The following is a 20,975-nucleotide window of genomic DNA, read 5'->3' as shown; positions in this document are numbered from 1 at the left end:
TTGGGTCTTTTGTTTTTTGGCAATGATTGTTACTTATCCAAGCATTCTCCACCCTATATACCTGCTCATTTGATTTTTGGTTCATAAATAATAATTTTGCACTTTTTCTATTATATTTCATTCTGTTCCTCTGTTTCTTTGATGATTGTTTTGAAATTTAATTCTTGTCTTTTCAGCTATTATCCCAACCATTTTTGTGTCTTTTGTGACTCCCAACCATTTGAGCAGTCCTTTCATCCTTTTATTCAAATCATTAATGAAAATATTGAAGAACAGAAAACTGAAGAATTATTCTTAGGGCACTTCATTTGATACCTCTGCCCAATCTAATGAGTAACCAGTGATGAGTATCCTTTGAGTCATGTCATCCAGCCACATGTAATTAACTTGCTAATCAGCGTGTCATGGGGATACAAAAGTGTGCCCATAATATAATAAGAGAGTCACTCCATCAAAAATTGAGGTAGCTTTGGGGTGGCAAGATTTCTTCTTGTCAAGTCTACTCTGACTTCTGATATTCGCTACATTTATCTTTTAGCATTTTGTTGTCCTCAGTGAAGAGCTAATAGACCAATGTTTTTCTTTTTCTTTTCTTTTATTATCTTTTAAAAAGAACCCTTCTTAAAATTATTCTTCACTCACCTGGCCTTAATCTGAACTTTTACTTTCTAAACAGCACTTCTAAAGCTATGGACTATCTGCCTATAATTCTCCTTTATAGCCTAACACTCTTTTTTCTTTGTATCATCACTGGATGACATGTTCTCCATTTCTCCCCCCCCCCCTTACTGGAATAGTTTGCAATTGTGTTTTTAGCATCTCTTTCTTTAGGAACTCTCATCATGAACTTCTTTTCCCATCAGTTTCTTCTGCTACAGAATCCCTCTTATCTTTATTAAAATCTAGTTGAAACCCATTCAGTTATGCTCAGTGTTACCTTCTCTTAATATCTTTCCCTAATCCCATAAATAGATACATAAATATTTAAATAAGTATAAATAAAATATTTATTCATAGTTAAATCCAATTAATGGCCATGTCAGATAAATCATCCACTAAAACATTTCGATTTTAACATACTTTATTTAAAAAGTACAGAGTTTTAAATTGTTTTCCATGGGGTAAAGCGAAAAGTAATGACCATTTGTATCTATCTACTGAAGAGGCTCTATTCTTGATGAATGGTGATTATTGTATGGCAAATCCATATTTGCATGATGTGCAAAAAAAGAAAAAGAAAAAAGAAAAGATAAATGTCTTTTATTTACATAATTTAGAGTTTATATCATCCCATTGTTTAAAATCATGAAATGCTGATGTTTTGACTTATTTCATGTCTTCTAGTTGCACCATTTCTCAGTTCACAGTTTATCCATAGATTTAACAGGGCATCATGGATCAGCCAGTGTCACCTTGAGATAATGACCCACAGCAGAGATAGCACAAGAAGAGTAGGCTTAGCATTCAGGCCTGAAACACCACCACATTCTCTAGCATTCTCCTAGAGATAAAATAAATACAGATGAAGGGGAGGGGACTGCATTTCAATAAATGAAACAATATTTGCCAATAGAGAGAGTCAGAGACAATATTACAGATGCAGATACAAAAGGCAAATACAGGGATAATTTAGAAATCATCATGATAACAGTTGCTCAGATATGATATAGTATCATCAAGACTTGTAAAATCTGTGCTTCTTCAAGACAAGTGAAGGCCACCCACCTTGAATTACAGCACTGTGGGATAGACTGAATTCAGTTTCATGGATTGCCTATAGCCCAAAGTACCACTGAATCCAATGATATTCTTCTGATGCTTAACCATATCATCTGGAAGTTTCTAAGGTTGGAATTTCCCAGTTTTTCTTTTTTTAAAAAAAAGACAGCTGCAGGGGCTGGTTAGAAGCTGGGAGTGGGAAACCATTTCTCCAGTGTGCTTCATTTCCTACTCAAACCTCTGAAGGGAAAATCTTATTCCTTAAGGATTTGCCATATCAGCACCTCTTTTGTATGTCTGTAAAATGGAACTATATCAATCTGTCTGGATGGAAGAACTGTAGCAGAAGCACTGACCTCATCTTTTGGCTAGAGGTGAGGACCCAATAGTCTTTGGTCATGCTTTCTATTCCTTTGGGACCCTGCTGCCCAAGCAATAATTGTCCAATCATAGCTTAAAGAGAATTGTCTTATTGTTGATGCTTTCCATCCAGTTGTCCTTTTTCCTGATCTCCTACCCACATACTTTCCAAGGAACGAGGAGAGCAAGGGCAGTCAATCTAAACCTAGCTATGACTTTTGGAAAGTTTATAATAGTACATTGTTTATCATGTGTCCAGTCTTGTTGAATTACATTACTATCGTTACACTTGAGTTGTTTATTCTTATCTGACCTGTATTTCTGATTCACTCTGAAATATTCAAGTGACGATGAAAGTGAGGAAGAGACGTGGCACCAAACACATGTGGAATAATAATAGGTAAACATGGTAGAATGTATTGTAGTAGTAGATTTACTTTTTGGATAACAGAGTTATGTAGGTGGCAAACAAAGATCATGGGCACAGAAATATCAAGCCATACAAGCAGAGATGTAAAGAGAGCAAGGATTTGAGAAAGACACTGTATGTTCATATCAAAGGCAAAAGAAATAATTTTGGCCATCTAGTACTGAATACATAGTATTCAGACCAAGATGAGATAACGGAAAAATAGAGAAAATAAGGTACAAAGAAACAATGAAGTTAGAATGCAAATGGAGTGCAATTAGAGAAGTGCGACCAGTGAGACAAAGCAATTTGTTTCATTGTTAGGATAAAGCACTTACCTCAGGATGGAATCCATGACAAGATTCTGGACGTCTCCTAATCTTGTGAGATTTTAAGCGTTCACATTTTAGGGATTCGTTATGTTCACAGAAGTTAAAGATATAGCTTAAATCCTGGATTTGTCACATTCAAAGTGATAAAAATAAGCCATCTAGCCCAAGATCACTTGGATCATCTGACAATAGTTGTATTGCCCCACCAATCCACCCCTGTTCTCAACCTCTGGCACACTAGCCTAATCATCTGGACATTAATAAAGCAAGCATTCTTGAATTATGAGAGCAAGTTATTTCCTAAAAAAATATTCTTGGTGTGCTGCTATTGAGAAAGATTATCTAATTTTCCATCTCCATGTTCTAAGATCTTCACCTCTCCTGAAGATATTCTCTTTGTTTACCTAATTAACTTGCATCCAAAATTTAGCGCTCCACATCATGTACTGTATTTTCATTTTATTTGCAATAATTTAACAAACAATAGTTTGGGTTAAAGGCATCACTTGATTTAACTTTTAATTAATTCCAAATTATTTTACTAAGTGCCAGTTAACTATTTGCTAAATGTTTGCATCCAAACATACGACTTTAACATCATTGTAGAAGAAAAGGATATACCTTATTTCTATTGGTTCCATGGTAATTGGTGAAACAGATTCACAGTCACATTCATTACTTACTACTACCATGAAGAGATTGCTATTTTGAATTTGTTGGATAACAAAGGACCTGTCAGCAAAGAATAAATAATTAATTTAAGAATCAAACATGGATCAAGATGTCATGCTCCTATACAATGTGGAAGGAGAAGTAAAGATAGGAAGGTTCTTCACCATTACTGTATGTTGATTTCCATCATCCTATAATTATTTGCAGAATAATACAGTAAAATTCTTCATGGCAACTTGATACAGCACATGGACTGATTTTACCCAACTTAGGCAATTACTTAACTGAGTATCTCTTTTTTTCCCTCTCTTTACTAATTAAATATAAAGTAAATTTTATTCTGCAAAATTTCAAATCCAACATATTGCAATTTGAGCACAATCCAGCCAAGATTGGCTGCTACTAGCCTGAGGCAGATATGCAGACATACAAGCACGGGTTTCATTTCAATGTTATATGAATTAACTTTGCTTTGTAGAGTAGGATTTGTTCCTCCTCTTCTCCTATAGGTGCTTTCAAAAAGCTAAGTCTTAACATCATCACAGGAAATCAATTTTAAGAAATCCCAGGAAGAGAAAAACATTCAATAGATAGAAAATCTTATTAGAAAATCCTGGCTGCAGTAGAAAAATGATCCACTTGAATATTTTGAATGTTGTGGTGGAGAATCTCTTGTATCCATCTGCATCACTGTAGAAAAAAGGGGAGTCTGTCCACGTGGGTTTTTTTTTTAATCCTCTTGAAACCAACAAGTGAGCAATTCTAAACAAAAAGAAATAGTCCTTGGAAAACAGTAATGATTTATATCAGTGGTTTTCAACCCTGGGGCCGTGGCCTATTTGCAATCAGGTTGTGTGAGTGGTGGGCGGGTACACACATGCGCTCATCTCGACTCACGCAAGCAGCAGGCCAGTGCACATGCATGCAACTTGACTAGTGGAAGTTGCAGGCTGGAGTGCATGCACATGCAATTCAACTAGTTGAGCTGCATGTGCATGCATGCCAACTTGCTGCTCACATAAGTCAAGCTGCGTATGAGCGCAAGCGCGTCAGCCCACTGAAGCAGATGGCTGCATTATTAGTCTCTGTGTTGACCCATAAGGATGTTTAATCATAAACTTCTTTCTAAAACAATCATTTTCATATTTCTGGAATATGTTTTTGGCACAATAGGTGGCCCTTATTATTCAAGCTCTAAATCCATGTTTTCCACATTTGCAATGGGTAAATACAAATTAAACATCATTACCGAAAGGGTTCCATGAATCCACAAGTTTGGGTGAGGGGTTACATTTGGAGGAACACATCTGGAGTACTTTTTGTATGCTTTATGAATGGGCAAGATAGCAGATGAGCTTCTTGCATAAATGACTTATGATCTGTGGTTTCATTACATATAATACACAGGCTGAAACCGATTCCCCCCCCTCCAACACACACACATTGATGAGTTGCTTATTTCATTAGTTGAGGCATTTTATCTGATATCTAACGCTCCTCTGAGGTCATTCTTTTCTGGTTCGAAAAGCATTGGCCTTGTGGAAAATAACATGTTTCAGAAGTGTAGTTCAATATTCTTTCATGCTACTGTCCTGTTAGTTCTCTGCCCATGTAGTAGAGGACTCTATTTTTGTATTAATCTTTAAATCGGTTCCATGTAACATGTCATGACATATAACACCACTGAATCCAGAACAGACGATCTCAGTGGTCTGGCAGGGAATCATGAAGTTAAATGAGGACTTGACAATGTGTAGATGTGGACAAAGGCATATTTCCATTCAGACGTCTTTACTTAAAATACATATTGTCTTACTAAGAAAATGTTCTGCTTTTTCCAAAAATCACAGAAAACTGAAGGAGGGGGAAGATATGTAAGGGAGGCAGAAGCCTTTGAACTGGCTCTGGGAAAGAAACAACAGGGGAAACTGCAATTAAAAGAGCACTAAGAGGAAGATTAAATGCTCTTGGGGTTTTTAAACTTACTGAACCCCCATTAAAATTACACTTACTGGGATCTGTAATACGATGATGATAAACACAATGTGCATTTACAGTCTAACACACTAGGTTTGAACTTTCTAGCAACGTTTACAACAGCTGGACCTTGTAGCACAACTGACATCAGTGTAATGAAGCATCTGTGGCTTTGCGGATTTGTGGGGAGAGACGAGAAAGGGGCCAATAAAAGGAAAAGAAGAACATTCCTTTAACACAGTATTACAGCTATGTTTTAAATATGAAGATATCTCAGAAAGTTATAAATATTTATCTGAACTGCAAGGGAATAAAACACAGTTCCAGGGTACCCATTTCAGGAAGGGCTATCAGCCAATCCCATAGGTTGCAGCATTTTCAACAGCAACTTTGCAAGTAAAATTAGCTCATAAGATGCCTGGAAGGGGACAGTATCCAGCAATTGAGAGAATTACCCTTTGCTGGAACTATTCATGTATTTGAATAAGATTATTTTTTTTGGGGGGGGGGGGGAAGGGGAATAAAAAAGGATTAAACACCAGAGATTTGGCTAGACTCTTAAATGATGTGGACTGCCCCATATTTGGAAGTGGTCCCAGGGACATTTAAACATAGGAGGAACTCTAACATAAATGACACTGATCAGGAGACATTTTGTCCCAAACTGCCTATGCTGTGGATGAACCGTAATGACTCAATAATATATTATGTTAAAGTTATACATGGGATAACTGATCCAATTCCTATTAATAAAGCCAACTTCTGGAAGGCACCAGATAAGGCAAAGTTGACTTTACCCTTATGAAGGAACCAGAAGGGGTACAAGCTACTCCAGCTTGTAGGATATGCTTCTAAACAACTTCCTGCTTTGTTAAAATATATAACGTACATTGGGAAATCTTGCTTGCTTGATATATAATTATTTTCAATTATATGTGAAAAGTGTTCTAGAAAGACTCTGATCCTGTCAATCTTAGTGAGAATGTGGTTTCACTGGGTATTCCCTTTTCAAAAGGACATCTCAGTCATCTATTCAGCTTATAAGAACCCCATTTTAAAAACCTTCTTTTAAATCACCTACAAAATCACTCATTACTTCAGCCAGATTCCTGACTTGTAAGGTTATAACAGTGCTTCTCAAATATTTTCTGTCATGCCCCCCAAGGAAGAAGAAAACATTTCGCGCCCCCCGCGCGACTGTAAAAAAATTTTTTCTGTACAGAGGACCGATTTCTGGGTCTAAAAGTCACACGGGCGGGTTTGGCCAATCAGGATAGAGCATCATGTCTATCCAATCGGGTCCTTTGCATGTGTCACGTGCATTGGCGGTCATGTCCTCCGCGTCGGGCTGCCGCTTGCGAGTGAGTCGGATGATGCGATCTAGAAATCCAATATGACAGTATTTGCCAAGGTCAAACGAGCCCCCCTTTACGGAGCCTCGCGCCCCCCCTGGGGGGCGCGCCCAACTATTTGAGAAGCACTGGGTTATAATGACAGGTGGTTCATGCTATTTCTGGTCCACATCAATTTCACCTGGGTTCATTCAAGAATTAATTGCATTCCATTTCCTTATATATCTGTGATTGTTTTAAAGAAACAAAAATACATGACAATTTATCTTACTGTTTAACATTTCTTTCCAAGATTTAGCAATCTTTCCAAAAAAGTTTTTTTTTTGCACATTTTGCTTTAAAAATCTATGTTTTGTATGAGACTCAAAAGACAAATATATGTACCTCTGATTCTTAACCTGAGTTTTTCAACTAAGTTTTTCTCCAAAGTTTCATACATACAAAGACAAACAACAAATATTAGCACATAAACAGGAACACCTGTGTCTAGTATGTTTTGCTCCAGTAAGATATCTATATATTTCCTGATCCATTAGACATTGTGCATCTGGATACAATTGATCCCAATCTAGGGTCACAAACCACAGTGAATTGGATGCCCTCCATTATTCTGACAAGTCATCAGCATCTTAGCTTAGGTTTCTTTGCCTATTCTTCTTAGGATGAGCGAGCTTTACTTATTTATTTGATCAATGACTAACAACATAAAATAATAAAAAGGGAAATAAAGTCAACAATTACAATCAGGATCAATGGGGAGAAATGAGCGCAATTATATATTGGCAACTATAATATAAATCAAATATGGTATACTCTGAACACCCCTATTACAATAATAACATGTTTATTTGCCCAACACTAATAAATCTAAGGATGAGATAATTTTCTTGGAATTACAGTATAAAAAAGACCACACGCAGATCATTCAGGCCTTCTCTGAATGAATATAGTAGTCCATTTTCTCAGACACTCTTATCTTAGTTTCCATCTGTGCATAATTTAATGAAGTGTGGGCTGCTTCTCCAACCCTGTAGCCTAATTAGGCATGAAAATGTCATGTCAGTGTTTGAGTTATGTACAAAGTCAATACCATGTTGGTTCATAAGCAAAGGATTAAATTATCACTGTCAGTTGTATAAGAATGATAAAGTTAGTGTAGTGATCTCAACAGTCTCCATTTTGTAATTCATCAGAAAAAAAATAAGCTCTTTTTGTTCAGGTTATTATTCCTAGATATTTTCCATAATATGCAAAGGATTTAAATCAAGAGAGGATGGATGGGAAACATGCAGCCTACAATATATTTCTGAACTTTGACTATGGGAAGTCCTATCCAGCATGGTCATTATTATGGGGTGCAGGTCAACTCGAGGTGGAGAATATACTTCCTACTTCCCATTTTCTTCACAATTTTCCTGTGAGATGACTTGAATTGAGAGAGAATAAGTCACTTTCATATAGAAGGGAGGCCTTGTCTTTTGGTTTCTAGGCTACTATTTTAATCAGTATACCAAATTGATTTCTAGATCAATTACAAGTCACTAAGACATTGCTGGCTCTTAGTGACCAAATAGATTTTCTTCATGATGACCTATCCCTAACCTAGTCTTTTAGTTCTTCCAACAGTGCTTCCATCACCATGTCACCGAGTCCATCCACCTTGCTGATAGTTGTCCTTCTCTTTCCTTTCACCTTTCCCAGCATTACAGTATTATCCAGAGAGCTAGGTCTTCACATAATGTCATCACTGAAAATCAATTTTAAAACAATTCAGTGGATGAAAAATCTTGTTAGAAACACCTGGCTGCACTAGAAAAATGATCGACTCAAGTATTTTGAAAGAATAGAATAGAATAGAATAGAATAGAATAGAATAGAATAGAATAGAATAGAATAGAATAGAATAGAATAGAATAGAATTGGAAGGGACCTTGGAAGTCTACTAGTTCAACCCCTTCCTCAGGCAGGAAACCCTATACCATTTCAGATAAAGGGTTGTCCAATCTCTTGTGATGGAGAATCTCTTCTATCAGCTTGCATCAGCTTAGAAAAATGGGGAGCCTATCCCCAGTTTTTTTGGTTTTTTTTTACAATTTTGAAATTAGGATGAAGCACTTTAAACAAGAACAAGTAGTCCTTCGAAAATAGCAATGATTTAGATCCTTCAAGATTCAGATTAGCACTTTGGAAGTCATAAAAACTGATAATTATTTTCACTGAAAACCACTGTGTGAACATAGTACCAAGTAAAATGTGGGTTAACCAAGGCCATTCTAATACTAGTTCAAGGAATTCAAAATAAGAAGAAAAATGTCTGCAGGAAATATAAAGAACACTAATTTCCATGATATCAACTGGGAGACAAACTCTGCACCAAGTGGAAGATCAAACAAATTCCTGACAAACCTAGCAGAGAACTTTGTCTCCCAAAAAGTAGAGAAGGGAACTGTTATGTCCCGAGCCTTTGCAAACGGCTCGGGCGTTTGCAGGCAGTCCCGGGCAGGTGCAAAGCTGCCCGGGACCAGACAGGCTGTCGCCAGCGCCGTGCGCATGCGCGGGTGCTGGCGCGGGAAAAGTAACCCATTTACCCGGGAGTTGCCTATATAAGGGGCTGCGAGGCGTTGGGCTGAGCTGAAGCCATCTTCCTGTAAGCTGAACGCTGAATAAAAGAACCTGAGAACTCCAGCTGCTTCTCGTGTCTGTTTTCCCGCCAAGGACGCAACACTGGCGACGAAGGTGGGATGCCTTGCACTACCTGGAAAGGAAAAAGTGTAAGCTTACCCAAGGAGTCCTGAGCGGCGGAAGAGGAACGGTGTTGACTCAGCAGCTGCCCGCCAATCCAGTGCGCATTCGGGGGTAGGCTGGCTGATAGACCCGTCTCCTGAAGATCCGAAGATGGCGAAAATCGGAAGGCTTGCGGAATTCGACGTCTCACATCCAGAGCGGTGGGAGTCCTACGTATCCAGAATGGAGAACTACTTCAAGGCAAACCAAGTGAGGGAAGATAGCTTGAAGGCTGCCACCCTGCTTTGCGCTTGCGGCCAAGACGCCTTCGAAATCGCAGAAAACCTTGCAGCACCTGTTCCAGTAGAGTCTGTAAGCTACGCAGACCTGAAGAAGCTGCTGAAGGACCACTTCCACCCCAAGGTGTCCGTTATCTCATGGCGCCACACCTTCGAGCAGAGGGATCAACGGTCCGGGGAGTCAGCCAAGGAATACATCGCCGCGTTACGGAAGGCCGCCAAGCCCTGCGAGTTCAAGGACCTCGAGGAACGACTGAGGGACCGATTCGTGTGCGGGTTGAGGCATCGAGAGCTACAACAGAGACTTTTCGCTAAGGAAGAATTATCCTTCCAAGACGCTTTAAGGGAAGCCACCGCGGAAGAAGCAGCAGGCGGCGCCGTCAAGAACATGCGGCCGATCAGAAGCAGTGCAGAGGGTGCGTCCGTGCACCAAGAAGACGTCCGACGAAACTCCGAGGAGGATCCGGACGAAGAAGTCGACCGTCTACACCCCGCGAAGGGAGAAAATCAGAAGGAAAGCTCTTCAGCTCCGCTCAAGTGCATCGGCTGTGGAGGTCGCCACAGGAGAACCGACTGCAAGTTCCGCTCCGCTACCTGCCGGGCATGCGGCAAACAAGGGCACATTGCAGCTGTGTGTCTGGGCCGACGAAAGGCACAACCTCAAGAAGAACGCCTGAAGGGTACCAGAGTCCCCAGCCAGAATAGGGTAGGTTTTTGCGCTTCGCGTAGAAACATTTGTAGGACAGGCACACACAAGCCCATGAAGAAAAAGCTGTCACTCAACGTGAAGCTACAAGGGGTTCCATTATCTATGGAACTAGACACAGGGTCCGCCCTTTCCATCATTTCATTGCATACATTTAGGAAGATTTGTTCCAGTAGTGGGACTAAGGCCAAGTTAAGGCCTTCTGATATTGTATTAACTGATTTTCAGAACTCAAGAGTGTGTGTTAAGGGGGAGGCCACCCTTAACGTGCAATACAAGAGTTTTGAAGGTCCACTAGACTTGTTAGTAGTAGGGGGTGAAAGAACGAGTCTCATAGGACTCGATTGGTTTGAGGCCCTGGGGATACACGTCACAGGACTCAACAGCTTACAAACACTCGACCTACAGGAAGTCTGCAAGGAATTTGCAGATGTTTTCAGCCCCCAGCTGGGCACATTCAAAGGACCACCTGTGTCCTTAAAGCTAGACCCCACTGTCACTCCCATTAGGATTAAAGCAAGAAGGGTCCCTTTTGCTTTAAAAAGTAAGATTGACACTGAATTAGACAAACTAATCCAACAAGGAATCCTAGAACCTGTTGATTCCAGCCCATGGGAGACCCCCATTGTCACGCCTCTAAAGGCAAATGGGGACATTCGCATTTGTGCTGATTACAAATGCACACTCAATAAGGCATTGCAGCAACATGCCTATCCTGTTCCTGTGGTCAGTCACATCCTGGCCTCTCTCAAGGGGGGGCGTGTTTTTGCAAAGCTTGACCTAGCTCAAGCATATCAACAGCTGCCTGTTGATGATGATGCTGCCATAGCTCAGACCATTGTGACCCACAGGGGAGCCTTTAAGGTAAAAAGGCTGCAGTTTGGAGTGAATGTCGCTCCTGGGATTTTCCAAAGCGTAATGGAAAACACACTACGAGGTATACCAGGGGTCTGCCCCTACTTTGACGATGTCTTGATTGCAGGAGACTCCACACACATTCTAGCTGAAAGGCTTAGGGCTGTCCTGTTAAGATTCAGGAAATCAGGCCTTAAGCTCAGAAAAGACAAATGCAAGATTGGGGTGCCTTCTACTGAATTTCTGGGATTCAAAATTGATGCTGCTGGGATTCATCCTGCTGAATCCAAACTAACTGCTATTTTAGAAGCACCCAGGCCAAAGTCTAAGGCCGAACTTCAGGCCTTCCTAGGCCTCCTGAATTTCTACAATTCTTTTCTTCCACATAAAGCTAGTGTAGCTGAGCCTCTTCACAGGCTACTAGACAAACAAGCTGTGTGGCTGTGGTCACAAGCACATGAGGCTTGCTTTAAAGAAGTCAAGGCCTTGCTCACTTCTAACAGTGTTCTTGCACATTTCAACGAGTCTCTTCCTGTGTGCATCGCTTGTGATGCGTCCCCCTACGGGGTTGGAGCTGTCCTGAGTCACCTCAGGTCTGATGGAACTCAGGTTCCTATTGCATACTACTCCAGAACATTGTCTTCTGCCGAGCGCAACTACGCTCAGATAGACAGGGAGGCTCTGGCTGTTGTTGCTGGAATTAAAAAATTCCACGATTTTCTATATGGCAGGCATTTCACGGTCTTCACTGACCATAAGCCTCTGCTGGGACTGTTTACCACACGTAAGCAGACTCCCCACATCATTTCCCCTAGAATGCTTAGGTGGTCTATTTTTTTGTCTGCATATGATTTTTCATTACTCCACAAGCCTGGGAAAGAAATGGGCCATGCTGATGGCCTCAGTAGGTTGCCTCTGCCAGTAGTAGAAGCTGACCCCGCGCCAGCTGTCAACATTCTATCAATCCAAGCCTTGCCCGAGCTTCCTCTTAGTGCCAGGGATGTTACCGCTGAAACAGGTACAGATCACACACTTTCACGTGTCCGCTCCTGGGTCCTGTCCGGGTGGCCTGAGCACTGCCCTAGTCCTGAGTTTCAGAGTTTCTGGTCCAAAAGGAACGAATTGTCCCTTTCTCAGGGTTGTTTGCTTTGGGGAAACAGAGTTGTCATTCCCACCTCAATGAGGACTAGGGTCTTAGAATCCCTCCACGAGGGTCATCCTGGCATTGTTCGTATGAAGGCTCTTGCACGCAGCCACTTGTGGTGGCCTGCTTTAGATAAAGATATTGAGGCTAAGGTACACGCATGCCACATGTGCCAACGATCTCGCCCAGAGATGCCCCAAGCTCCTGTGCATAAATGGGAGGAAACACAGTCCCCATGGTCTAGGGTGCACATTGACTACGCTGGGCCCTTTCAGGGCCAGTTCTTCTTGGTCCTTGTTGACAGCCATTCAAAATGGCTTGAGGTTGTGCCTGTCTCGTCCACCACCACTGCAAAGACTATTCAGGTACTGAGGGGGATTTTTGCTGCACACGGGCTGCCAGATGTCATTGTGTCTGACAACGGCCCTCAATTCACCTCCTCCGAATTCCAAGCTTTCTTACAGGCAAACCTGATTCGTCATGCCACATCTGCGCCCTTTCACCCTTCCACCAACGGTATGGCTGAACGCATGGTGCGCATCGCAAAGGACGCCTTGAAGAGACTCACCTACGGGGACTGGCATCACAGGTTGGCTGACTTTCTCCTTTCTTATCGCACCACACCGTCCACTTCTACAGGGAGAAGTCCAGCTGAACTTCGTTGGGGGCGCCAACTTACTACGAGACTTGACCGGTTGCATCCGGACAGACTGCCTTCATCTACCTCACATCCTAGGGCACCTAGACAACTACTTGTGGGTGCCCCGGTTTGGGCTCGCAATTACGGGCCTGGTCATACATGGGTCCCCGCTTCTGTGTCCAGGATCACAGGTCCTCTCTCCTACGAGGTTGCCCTGGACAACGGTCGTGTCCTGCGTCGGCACATCGACCAACTCCGCTCTAGGCGGGACTTTTCTGCTGAAACTCCTGGGTCTTTTCCAGGGGGGGAGGGGGACCCTTTGGAGCAAAGGGAAGGGCAAGAGTTACTGCCCATCTCCACTGAGGGAGCCACAGACGGCCCGTCCCAAGATTCTGCAATTGCTCCGAAAAGGAAGTCATGGAGCTTACCCACACAACAGGCATCCACGCCTACTCCAGCCAGGGAGTCACCCCGGGGGCATACTCACTTTCCACACATATCACACAGCACTCCAGTCACGGAGGATACCCGGGGGCATCCCAACAAATCATTCCCCGCAAGAGAGCTGGCACACAATCCCCAAAGTTGGCCTGACCTTACCCCAAATCCTACAGAGGGTCAAACATACACAGAGCTAGTCGAGGAACCAAGTCCCGACTACAACACCCCTAGCACAAATCAGGGGACACCTGAGTTTTGGGAGAGTACAGAAACCCACATGAGCCCAAACACAGAATGGGGTTCAGGGAATGGACAGCCTCCTGACAGGTCTTGGACTGACCTAGGAGGTCCTACAGAGACGCCCAGCAGCGGCTATCACTTCAAGGGGCCTGAGGGTCTACAGCTAGGCAGGTCAACCAGGTCACAAAGCAACAGAAGCCCTGGCCTGACGAGCCCGGTGGGCAAGCAAGCAGGCCAGGCATCGGGGCACAGTCCTTGGAAGACACCAGGGCACAATAGAGAGAATAGGCTCACGCCTCCCTCCAGTCAGGGGACTTATGCCAGTAACCCACAGCTAAGAAGGTCACAGAGAGCAAAGAAATCTCCCAAGTACCTAGAAGACTACATAACATTGCTGGCAAGGCAAAGGCCAGTAAACAGTGGGAGCACTGGGGAGCAAAATGTTATATAAAATAAATGCTGTATGTTGGTAGTAGTTTTAGCCCGGGGGAAAGGGGTGTTATGTCCCGAGCCTTTGCAAACGGCTCGGGCGTTTGCAGGCAGTCCCGGGCAGGTGCAAAGCTGCCCGGGACCAGACAGGCTGTCGCCAGCGCCGTGCGCATGCGCGGGTGCTGGCGCGGGAAAAGTAACCCATTTACCCGGGAGTTGCCTATATAAGGGGCTGCGAGGCGTTTGGGCTGAGCTGAAGCCATCTTCCTGTAAGCTGAACGCTGAATAAAAGAACCTGAGAACTCCAGCTGCTTCTCGTGTCTGTTTTCCCGCCAAGGACTCAACAGGAACTAAAGGATTAGCCATATTGGATCTAATTCTCACTAACAGAGATGAAATGATAGAAGGTGTTGAATCCATAGGAACTTTGGGGGGGGGGAGTTATCATGCAATATTGGAATTCAACATTATGGAAGCACAAGCAATCGAACACAGTCAAACTAGAGTCTTGGACTTTAAGAGAGCTACTTTCAATAAACTTAGAGAGAGCTTGGGAAGGATTCCATGGATGAGAATCCTCAAGGGAAAACAACTCAAGAAGCTTGGGAAATTTTGAAAACTGAGATAATAAAAGCCCAGTCTAGCACAATACCAATAAAGAGGAAAAATAAAAGCTTTCAAAAGAAACCAGCATGGCTGCATAAAGAACTCTAATAAATTGAAAGATAAAAAGGACAAGTATAGAAAGTAGAAAGAGGGGCACATAACTAAGTCAGAATATTAGCAAATAGCACGAGCCTGCAAAGATGAAGTGAGGAAAGCTAAGGCTCACAATGAACTAAGGCTTGTGACCAAAGTAAAAAAGCTTCTTTCAACATGTAAAAAACAAGAAAAAAGTGAAGGAAATGATTGGTCCATTAGTGGGGGAAAGTGGCAAGAAGGTGACAAGCAATAGGGAGAAAGCAGAACTATTTAACTCGTTTTTTGCATCTGTCTTTACACAAAGGAGGAAAAACACACCAACCTATAAAAAATAGTGCCATAAAAAAAGAATAGAAACACAAGTTTAAGATAGGCGAGAAAATGATAATTGAGCACCTGTCCAGCCTAGACGAGCTCAAATCACAAGGACCAGATGGATTACAACCCAGGGTTCTCAAGGAATTGGCAGATGTGATCTCAGAACCACTGAACTATATTTTTCAAAGATCCTGGAGCGCTGGGGAACTACCACAGGACTGGAAAAGAGCTGATGTAGTTCCCATCTTCAAAAAAGGGGAAAAAATGGATCCAGGAAATTACAGACCTATCAGCCTGACCTCAATACCTGGGAAGATTCTGGAAAAGATAATCAAACAACGAATCAGTGAACACCTAGAGGAAAACAAAGTTATTACTAAAAGCCAACATGGGTTTGTCAAAAACAGATCATGCCAGACAAATCTTATTACATTCTTTGACCAAGTGACAAAATTAGTGGATCAGAGGAATGCTGTGGATATAATTTACTTGGACTTCAGTAAGGCATTTGATAAAGTAGACCACAATCTACTACTGAATAAGATAGAAAAAAGTGGGTTAAACAGCATCACCACCAGATGGATTTGTAGCTGGCTGACTGGCCGTACTCAGCGTGTGGTTCTCAATGGAACCGCATTTACATGGAGGGAAGTGTGTAGTGGGGTGCCCCAGGGCTCTGTTCTGGGCCCAGTGCTCTTCAATATCTTCATCAACGATTTGGACAAAGGGATAGATGGGGAATTTATCAAATTTGCAGACGACACCAAGCTGGCAGGAATAGCCAACACTCCAGAAGACAGGCTTAAGATACAAGAGGACTTGAACAATGGGTGCTATCTAACAAAATGAAATTCAATGGTGAAAAAGTAAGGTTCTACATTTAGGCAAGAAAAACCAAATGTAGAGGTATAGTATAGGGGGTACCCTGCTCAATAGTAGTAACTGTGAGAGGGACCTCGGAGTCCTAGTGGACAATCACTTAAATATGAGCCAGCAGTGTGCTGCAGCTGCCAAAAAAGCCAACACAGTGCTGTGCTGCAGTAACAGAGGGATAGAATCAAGATCACGTGAAGTGTTAATACCGCTTTACAATGCCTTGGTAAGGCCACACTTGGAATACTGCATCTAGTTTTGGTCACCATGATGTAAAAAAGATGTTGAGATTCTAGAAAGAGTACAGAGACTGGAGGCTAAAGCATATAAGGAAAGGCTGCTGGAATTGGGTATGTCTAGTTTAATGAAGAGAAGGACTAGGGGGGACATGATAGCAGTGTTCCAATATCTCAGAGGCTGTCACAAAGAAGAGGGAGTCAAGCTATTTTCCAAAGCACCAGAAGGCAGGACAAGAAGCAAGGGATGGAAACTAAGCAAGGAGAGAAGCAACCTAGAACTAAGGAGAAACTTCCTGACAGTTAGAACAATTAACCAGTGGAACAACCTGCCTCCAGAAGCGGTGAATGCTCCATCACTGGAAGTTTTTAAGAAGAGACTGGACAGCCATTTGTCCGAAATGGTATAGGGTTTCCCCCTTCATTTGGAAGGTCCCTTCCATTATTATTATTATTATTATTATTATTATTATTATTATTATTATTATTACTACTACTACTACTACTACTACTACTATTATTATTATATTCGGCAACAACTGTTATAATATCAATGGATATATTGTCTAAATATTGACTAAAGAAGTGTGTGACAGATAATGTATACTGTACATTTGCTCAGTCTTCTGGATTTTTACGCCTGATGAGTATCTTTAAGGGTATGTATTACAAAAGCAATTCATTGCATCCTTAGACAATCCATGCCTGTTTGGATCATCATTTCAGAAATATTTCCTTACCTAAACAGAGAAACAGAATGACTATGGATAGGCAAAAAAGCAGTGAAACACAAGAAACTTCTAAATTCCTGCCAGTGTCCCCACCTGAGTTTCTTTGTGAGAAGCTGGCAAAGAGTCTCAGAAATCCTTCCTTCCTTCCTTCCTTCCTTCCTTCCTTCCTTCCTTCCTTCCTTCCTTCCTTCCTTCCTTCCTTCCTTCCTTCCTTCCCTCCCTCCCTCCCTCCCTCGTAGCAGGAGCCAATACAATTGAAGCAGTCACAAGTTTCCCAAATTTAATTCCCTCAGGAGTCATGGCCCTGTAAGTTATTCCATTTGAGGTACCTTTATTTCAGTGAGTTAAAGGTCATGACAACATGAGTTTTAGTATTTTATATTGATACAGTATAAGGGAGGAAGAAGAATGCTATTGCAAAACAAGGCATGAACCTAAACCCAAAGTACTTTTTGGAATCATGGCTATAATGACTGAGCAACTGCAGGGCTCATAGATTTGGGGGGGAGGGGGTAGTTAGATTTCTTTAGCACCTGTTGAAATAATCTTTCCCTAATATAATCTAGATAGGTAGCTAACCTCAAGCATTTTATTTTCACTGGCAGTTTTAGTGGTTATACTGGGATTTCATCTCACAGCTGCCTCATTTTGATTTTTTTTCTTGTTGGTTTCAGTCAGAAAACAAAATGCACGGAGCTTCCGGTGGGAGGCGACGGCGATGGCGGCTAGCTTTTAGCCGTCCAGCTGGGGAAGTGTCAGAGCCGCGGAGCGCAGCGCGCATCAGCTGGCCCGCGGCTCGGAAATCCCTTCCCGGGCAAAGGGAAGGGACAGAGAACGCAAGAGTAGAGGTAGAACCCCTGAACCCCCTCTGGATTTATTTCTAGAGGGGGTGAAAGGAGTGTTCCCTCGGAGCTCTTGCTGATCTCCGCCTCCCAGCTGTTTTTGCTTCCTAGGAAGCAAAAGAAACCGCCGCTTCTATCTCCGTGTTTACAGCATTTTGGTGAGTAATTTTTAAACGGACGGAGCAGTTTAAAGGATTTTTTGTTATATTTTAGGTGTTTATTTTTTTATCTTTTGATTTTTACTATTTTTCCTCCTTTTTTTTGTTATACTAGTGAAAGGATTTAAGATGGCGTTTTGAAACTGTCGGAGTTTTTTTTCCTTTCTCTTTTGTTTTACTTTCCCTTTCTAAGGACTGTTTTTTGCTTCTGCTTTTGCTTTTGGTTTAGAATTTTTTCTTTTGAACTGTTTGCTCTTTTACTACTTATTCTTTGGATTTACTCTGGACTTTTAATGACTATAGTTTGTCTCTTTTTAAAAATTTTTTTTTTCTTTCCTCCTCCCTTTTTGGCTGGAGGGGAAAGGGAAGTGACAATTGTGCTTTTTAAAATGGCTTCAAAGAGGCAGCAGCCTTCCTCAGCACCTAAGGTTATTTCTTCTCCTATAACTTCCACTGCACAGCTACAACAACAATCTAAACATGTACCACCGGCTCAGCCACCACCCTCCCCTCCTCTACCTGGACTTTCAGTACAAGAGGTTAGAGGCATAATGGGAGAGATTGTAGTTCAAATGAGAGAGGAAATGAATCAATTTGTTTCACAGATTAAATCAGAAATTAAATCTGATCTCAAAGAAGAGATAACGGGGATAAAGTCTAAATTGCAAGAAAATAATAATGAACTACGACAAGATATATTGGCAGCTGTTTCAGGTTTGGCTACTGTGGTGGTTAAGCTCGACGCAAGGCTTGAGGAAGTGGAAGACAAAGTTGACTCTTTGGATGACAAAATTCAAGACGTGGAAAGGAAGGTGGACTCCTCACAAGAAGATATTTTGATGTTTCAGTACAGACAGATGGAGTATGCCCTGAGGATTAGAGGCCTCAAGGAAGATATCAATCAAGATTTGGTGGAGGTGGTCCTTACTGATCTGGCGCTGGCCTTGGATATGGATAAAGGAGAATTACAGAGAGAAGTGGAAAAAATTTATAGACTCAACTCCTGGATTGCTAAGCAGAAGAATTTGCCTAGAGATGTGGTGATTTACTTTACAAAGAAGTCCCTGCGGAATGAGATTATACAAGCCTTTTACAACAAAAGATTTCAGATTGCCGCCCAAGATGTCATCATTCTAAAGGAAATCCCATCCAAAATTTTAAGAAGTAGAAAAGACTTTGCTTTTTTAACCAATGAGCTTAAAGCTAGATCGATGCCATTTAGATGGGAAATTCCGATGGGTATTGTTTTGAGCCATGCTGGGACACGCTACAGATTGAACACAGTTGATAAAGCTAGAGATTTTTATACTTCGGTCCTGGGTGCAGGCTCAACTTCATCTGGTCGGAAATCTTTGAGTGGTAAGGAAGCTGAGCAGCAATCTGAGGCATTAGATTTGGTTTCCGCAGGGATGATAGAAGCGGCAAAGCAACGCCAGACGGAGGCTAAAGAGCAGAGGATGACTCGTGCAGCCTATAAGCGTAAAGAGAAGGAGCAACGTAAAAAAGAGCCCAAAGAGAGTTCTCCTGGAAGTGCTTCACCGCCGGTGGGAGGAGCAAGACCCAAGAGTTATGCAACACACGCAGCTCTGTCAGATTTTGATGGTGTCTTCTCCAGGCTGCGTGCCAAGGGAGATGGCAAAGTTTTTGACCTGGAATGTTAATGGATTGAATTCTCCTCAGAAACGGAAAAAAATCTTTTATTATTTGAAGCAACATACCAATGATGTTATTTGTCTACAGGAAACTCATATTTTACTTAAAGACCAGAAATATTTAGTTAATGCTCGTTTGGGATCTCATTTTATATCTCCTGCTCCTGGGAAGAAAGGGGGAGTTGTTATATATGTTAAACAAAACCTACCAGCTTGTCTGGTAGAATCAGATCCCCAGGGGAGATATGTGATGATTGAACTTGGTATATATGGTAAGAAAGTACTTATAGTTGGACTTTACGCTCCAAATCAACAACAGGAACAATTTTATAAACAGTTACATCAAAAAATAAATTTGCTTGATTATAGATCAGTGGTATTAATGGGTGATTGGAATGGTGTCTTAGATACACTAAGGGATAAGAAAGGTTCCTCTCCTTTTCTTAAACAAGCAAGGCTACCTAAAGCCTTTTTTGACATGAAAGAAGACTGGGAATTAAGGGATTATTGGCGGGAACGTAATCAAGAGGAGAGAGACTTTACTTTTTTTTCTGATAGACACCAATCTTTTTCAAGAATTGACTTTTTCTTGATTACCACGGACTTGTATAATAAAGTAAAGAATGTAAAGATTTTTCCTAGATCACTGACGGATCATAGTCCAGTTTGGATGGAGCTGATTCAAGAGAAAGAGGAAAGAAGATCCTGGAGAGTTAATGAAAATTTGTTTAGACAAGAAAAGAATGTTCAAAAACTAAAGGAGTGTTTAAAGGACTATTTTGCTTTGAATATGTATAAGGGGACTTCAATGTCAATGGTATGGGATGCAGGTAAAGCATTTATGCGCGGTGTTTTGATAAAAATGAATAATTTTTATAAGCGAAATCAGATTCAGAAACGTAGAGAACTTGAAGATGAAATTAAATTAAAAGAAAGGGCTTTGATTTTAAATCCTTCTGATGAGAGTATTAAAGAATCTGTAAAGTTATTAAGGTCACAATTTAATATGTTGATAGCAGACCAAGCTGCAACCAACTTATTATTTATGAAACAAAATACATTTTGTAATGCCAATAAGCCTGGGAGATGGTTGGCTTATCAATTAAGAAAGAAACAGAGACAAAGAATAATAGAGAAAATAAACTATAAGGGTAAATTAGTTTC

At 41.6% G+C, this 20,975-nt stretch overlaps 1 protein-coding gene across 3 annotated transcripts in view; it reads right to left on the bottom strand.

Annotated features, from left to right (window-relative positions):
* Nucleotides 1–1,063: 1,063 nt before the first annotated feature.
* Nucleotides 1,064–20,975, bottom strand: part of LOC120311133 (voltage-dependent calcium channel subunit alpha-2/delta-3-like) — a 55,710-nt gene continuing 35,798 nt past the window's right edge. For 2 of the 3 annotated variants that reach the window (XM_039350308.1, XM_039350307.1), the window contains 3 exons: nt 3,440–3,552; nt 2,827–2,909; nt 1,064–1,501 (listed from right to left, as the gene is read on the bottom strand). In XM_039350308.1, the coding sequence (XP_039206242.1) occupies nt 1,409–1,501; nt 2,827–2,909; nt 3,440–3,552 (289 nt within the window). In that variant the 3' untranslated portion in view covers nt 1,064–1,408. The remainder of the gene's footprint in view (nt 1,502–2,826; nt 2,910–3,439; nt 3,553–20,975) is intronic. The other variant, XM_039350309.1, reaches the window with a different exon arrangement.

This window comes from Crotalus tigris, unplaced genomic scaffold, assembly GCF_016545835.1.
Source record: "Crotalus tigris isolate CLP2741 ecotype Arizona unplaced genomic scaffold, ASM1654583v1 scf7180000018319.300238, whole genome shotgun sequence".
NCBI lineage: Eukaryota > Metazoa > Chordata > Lepidosauria > Squamata > Viperidae > Crotalus > Crotalus tigris.
Note: the sequence above shows the minus strand (reverse complement) of the source record. Positions and strands in the feature narration are given on the sequence as shown.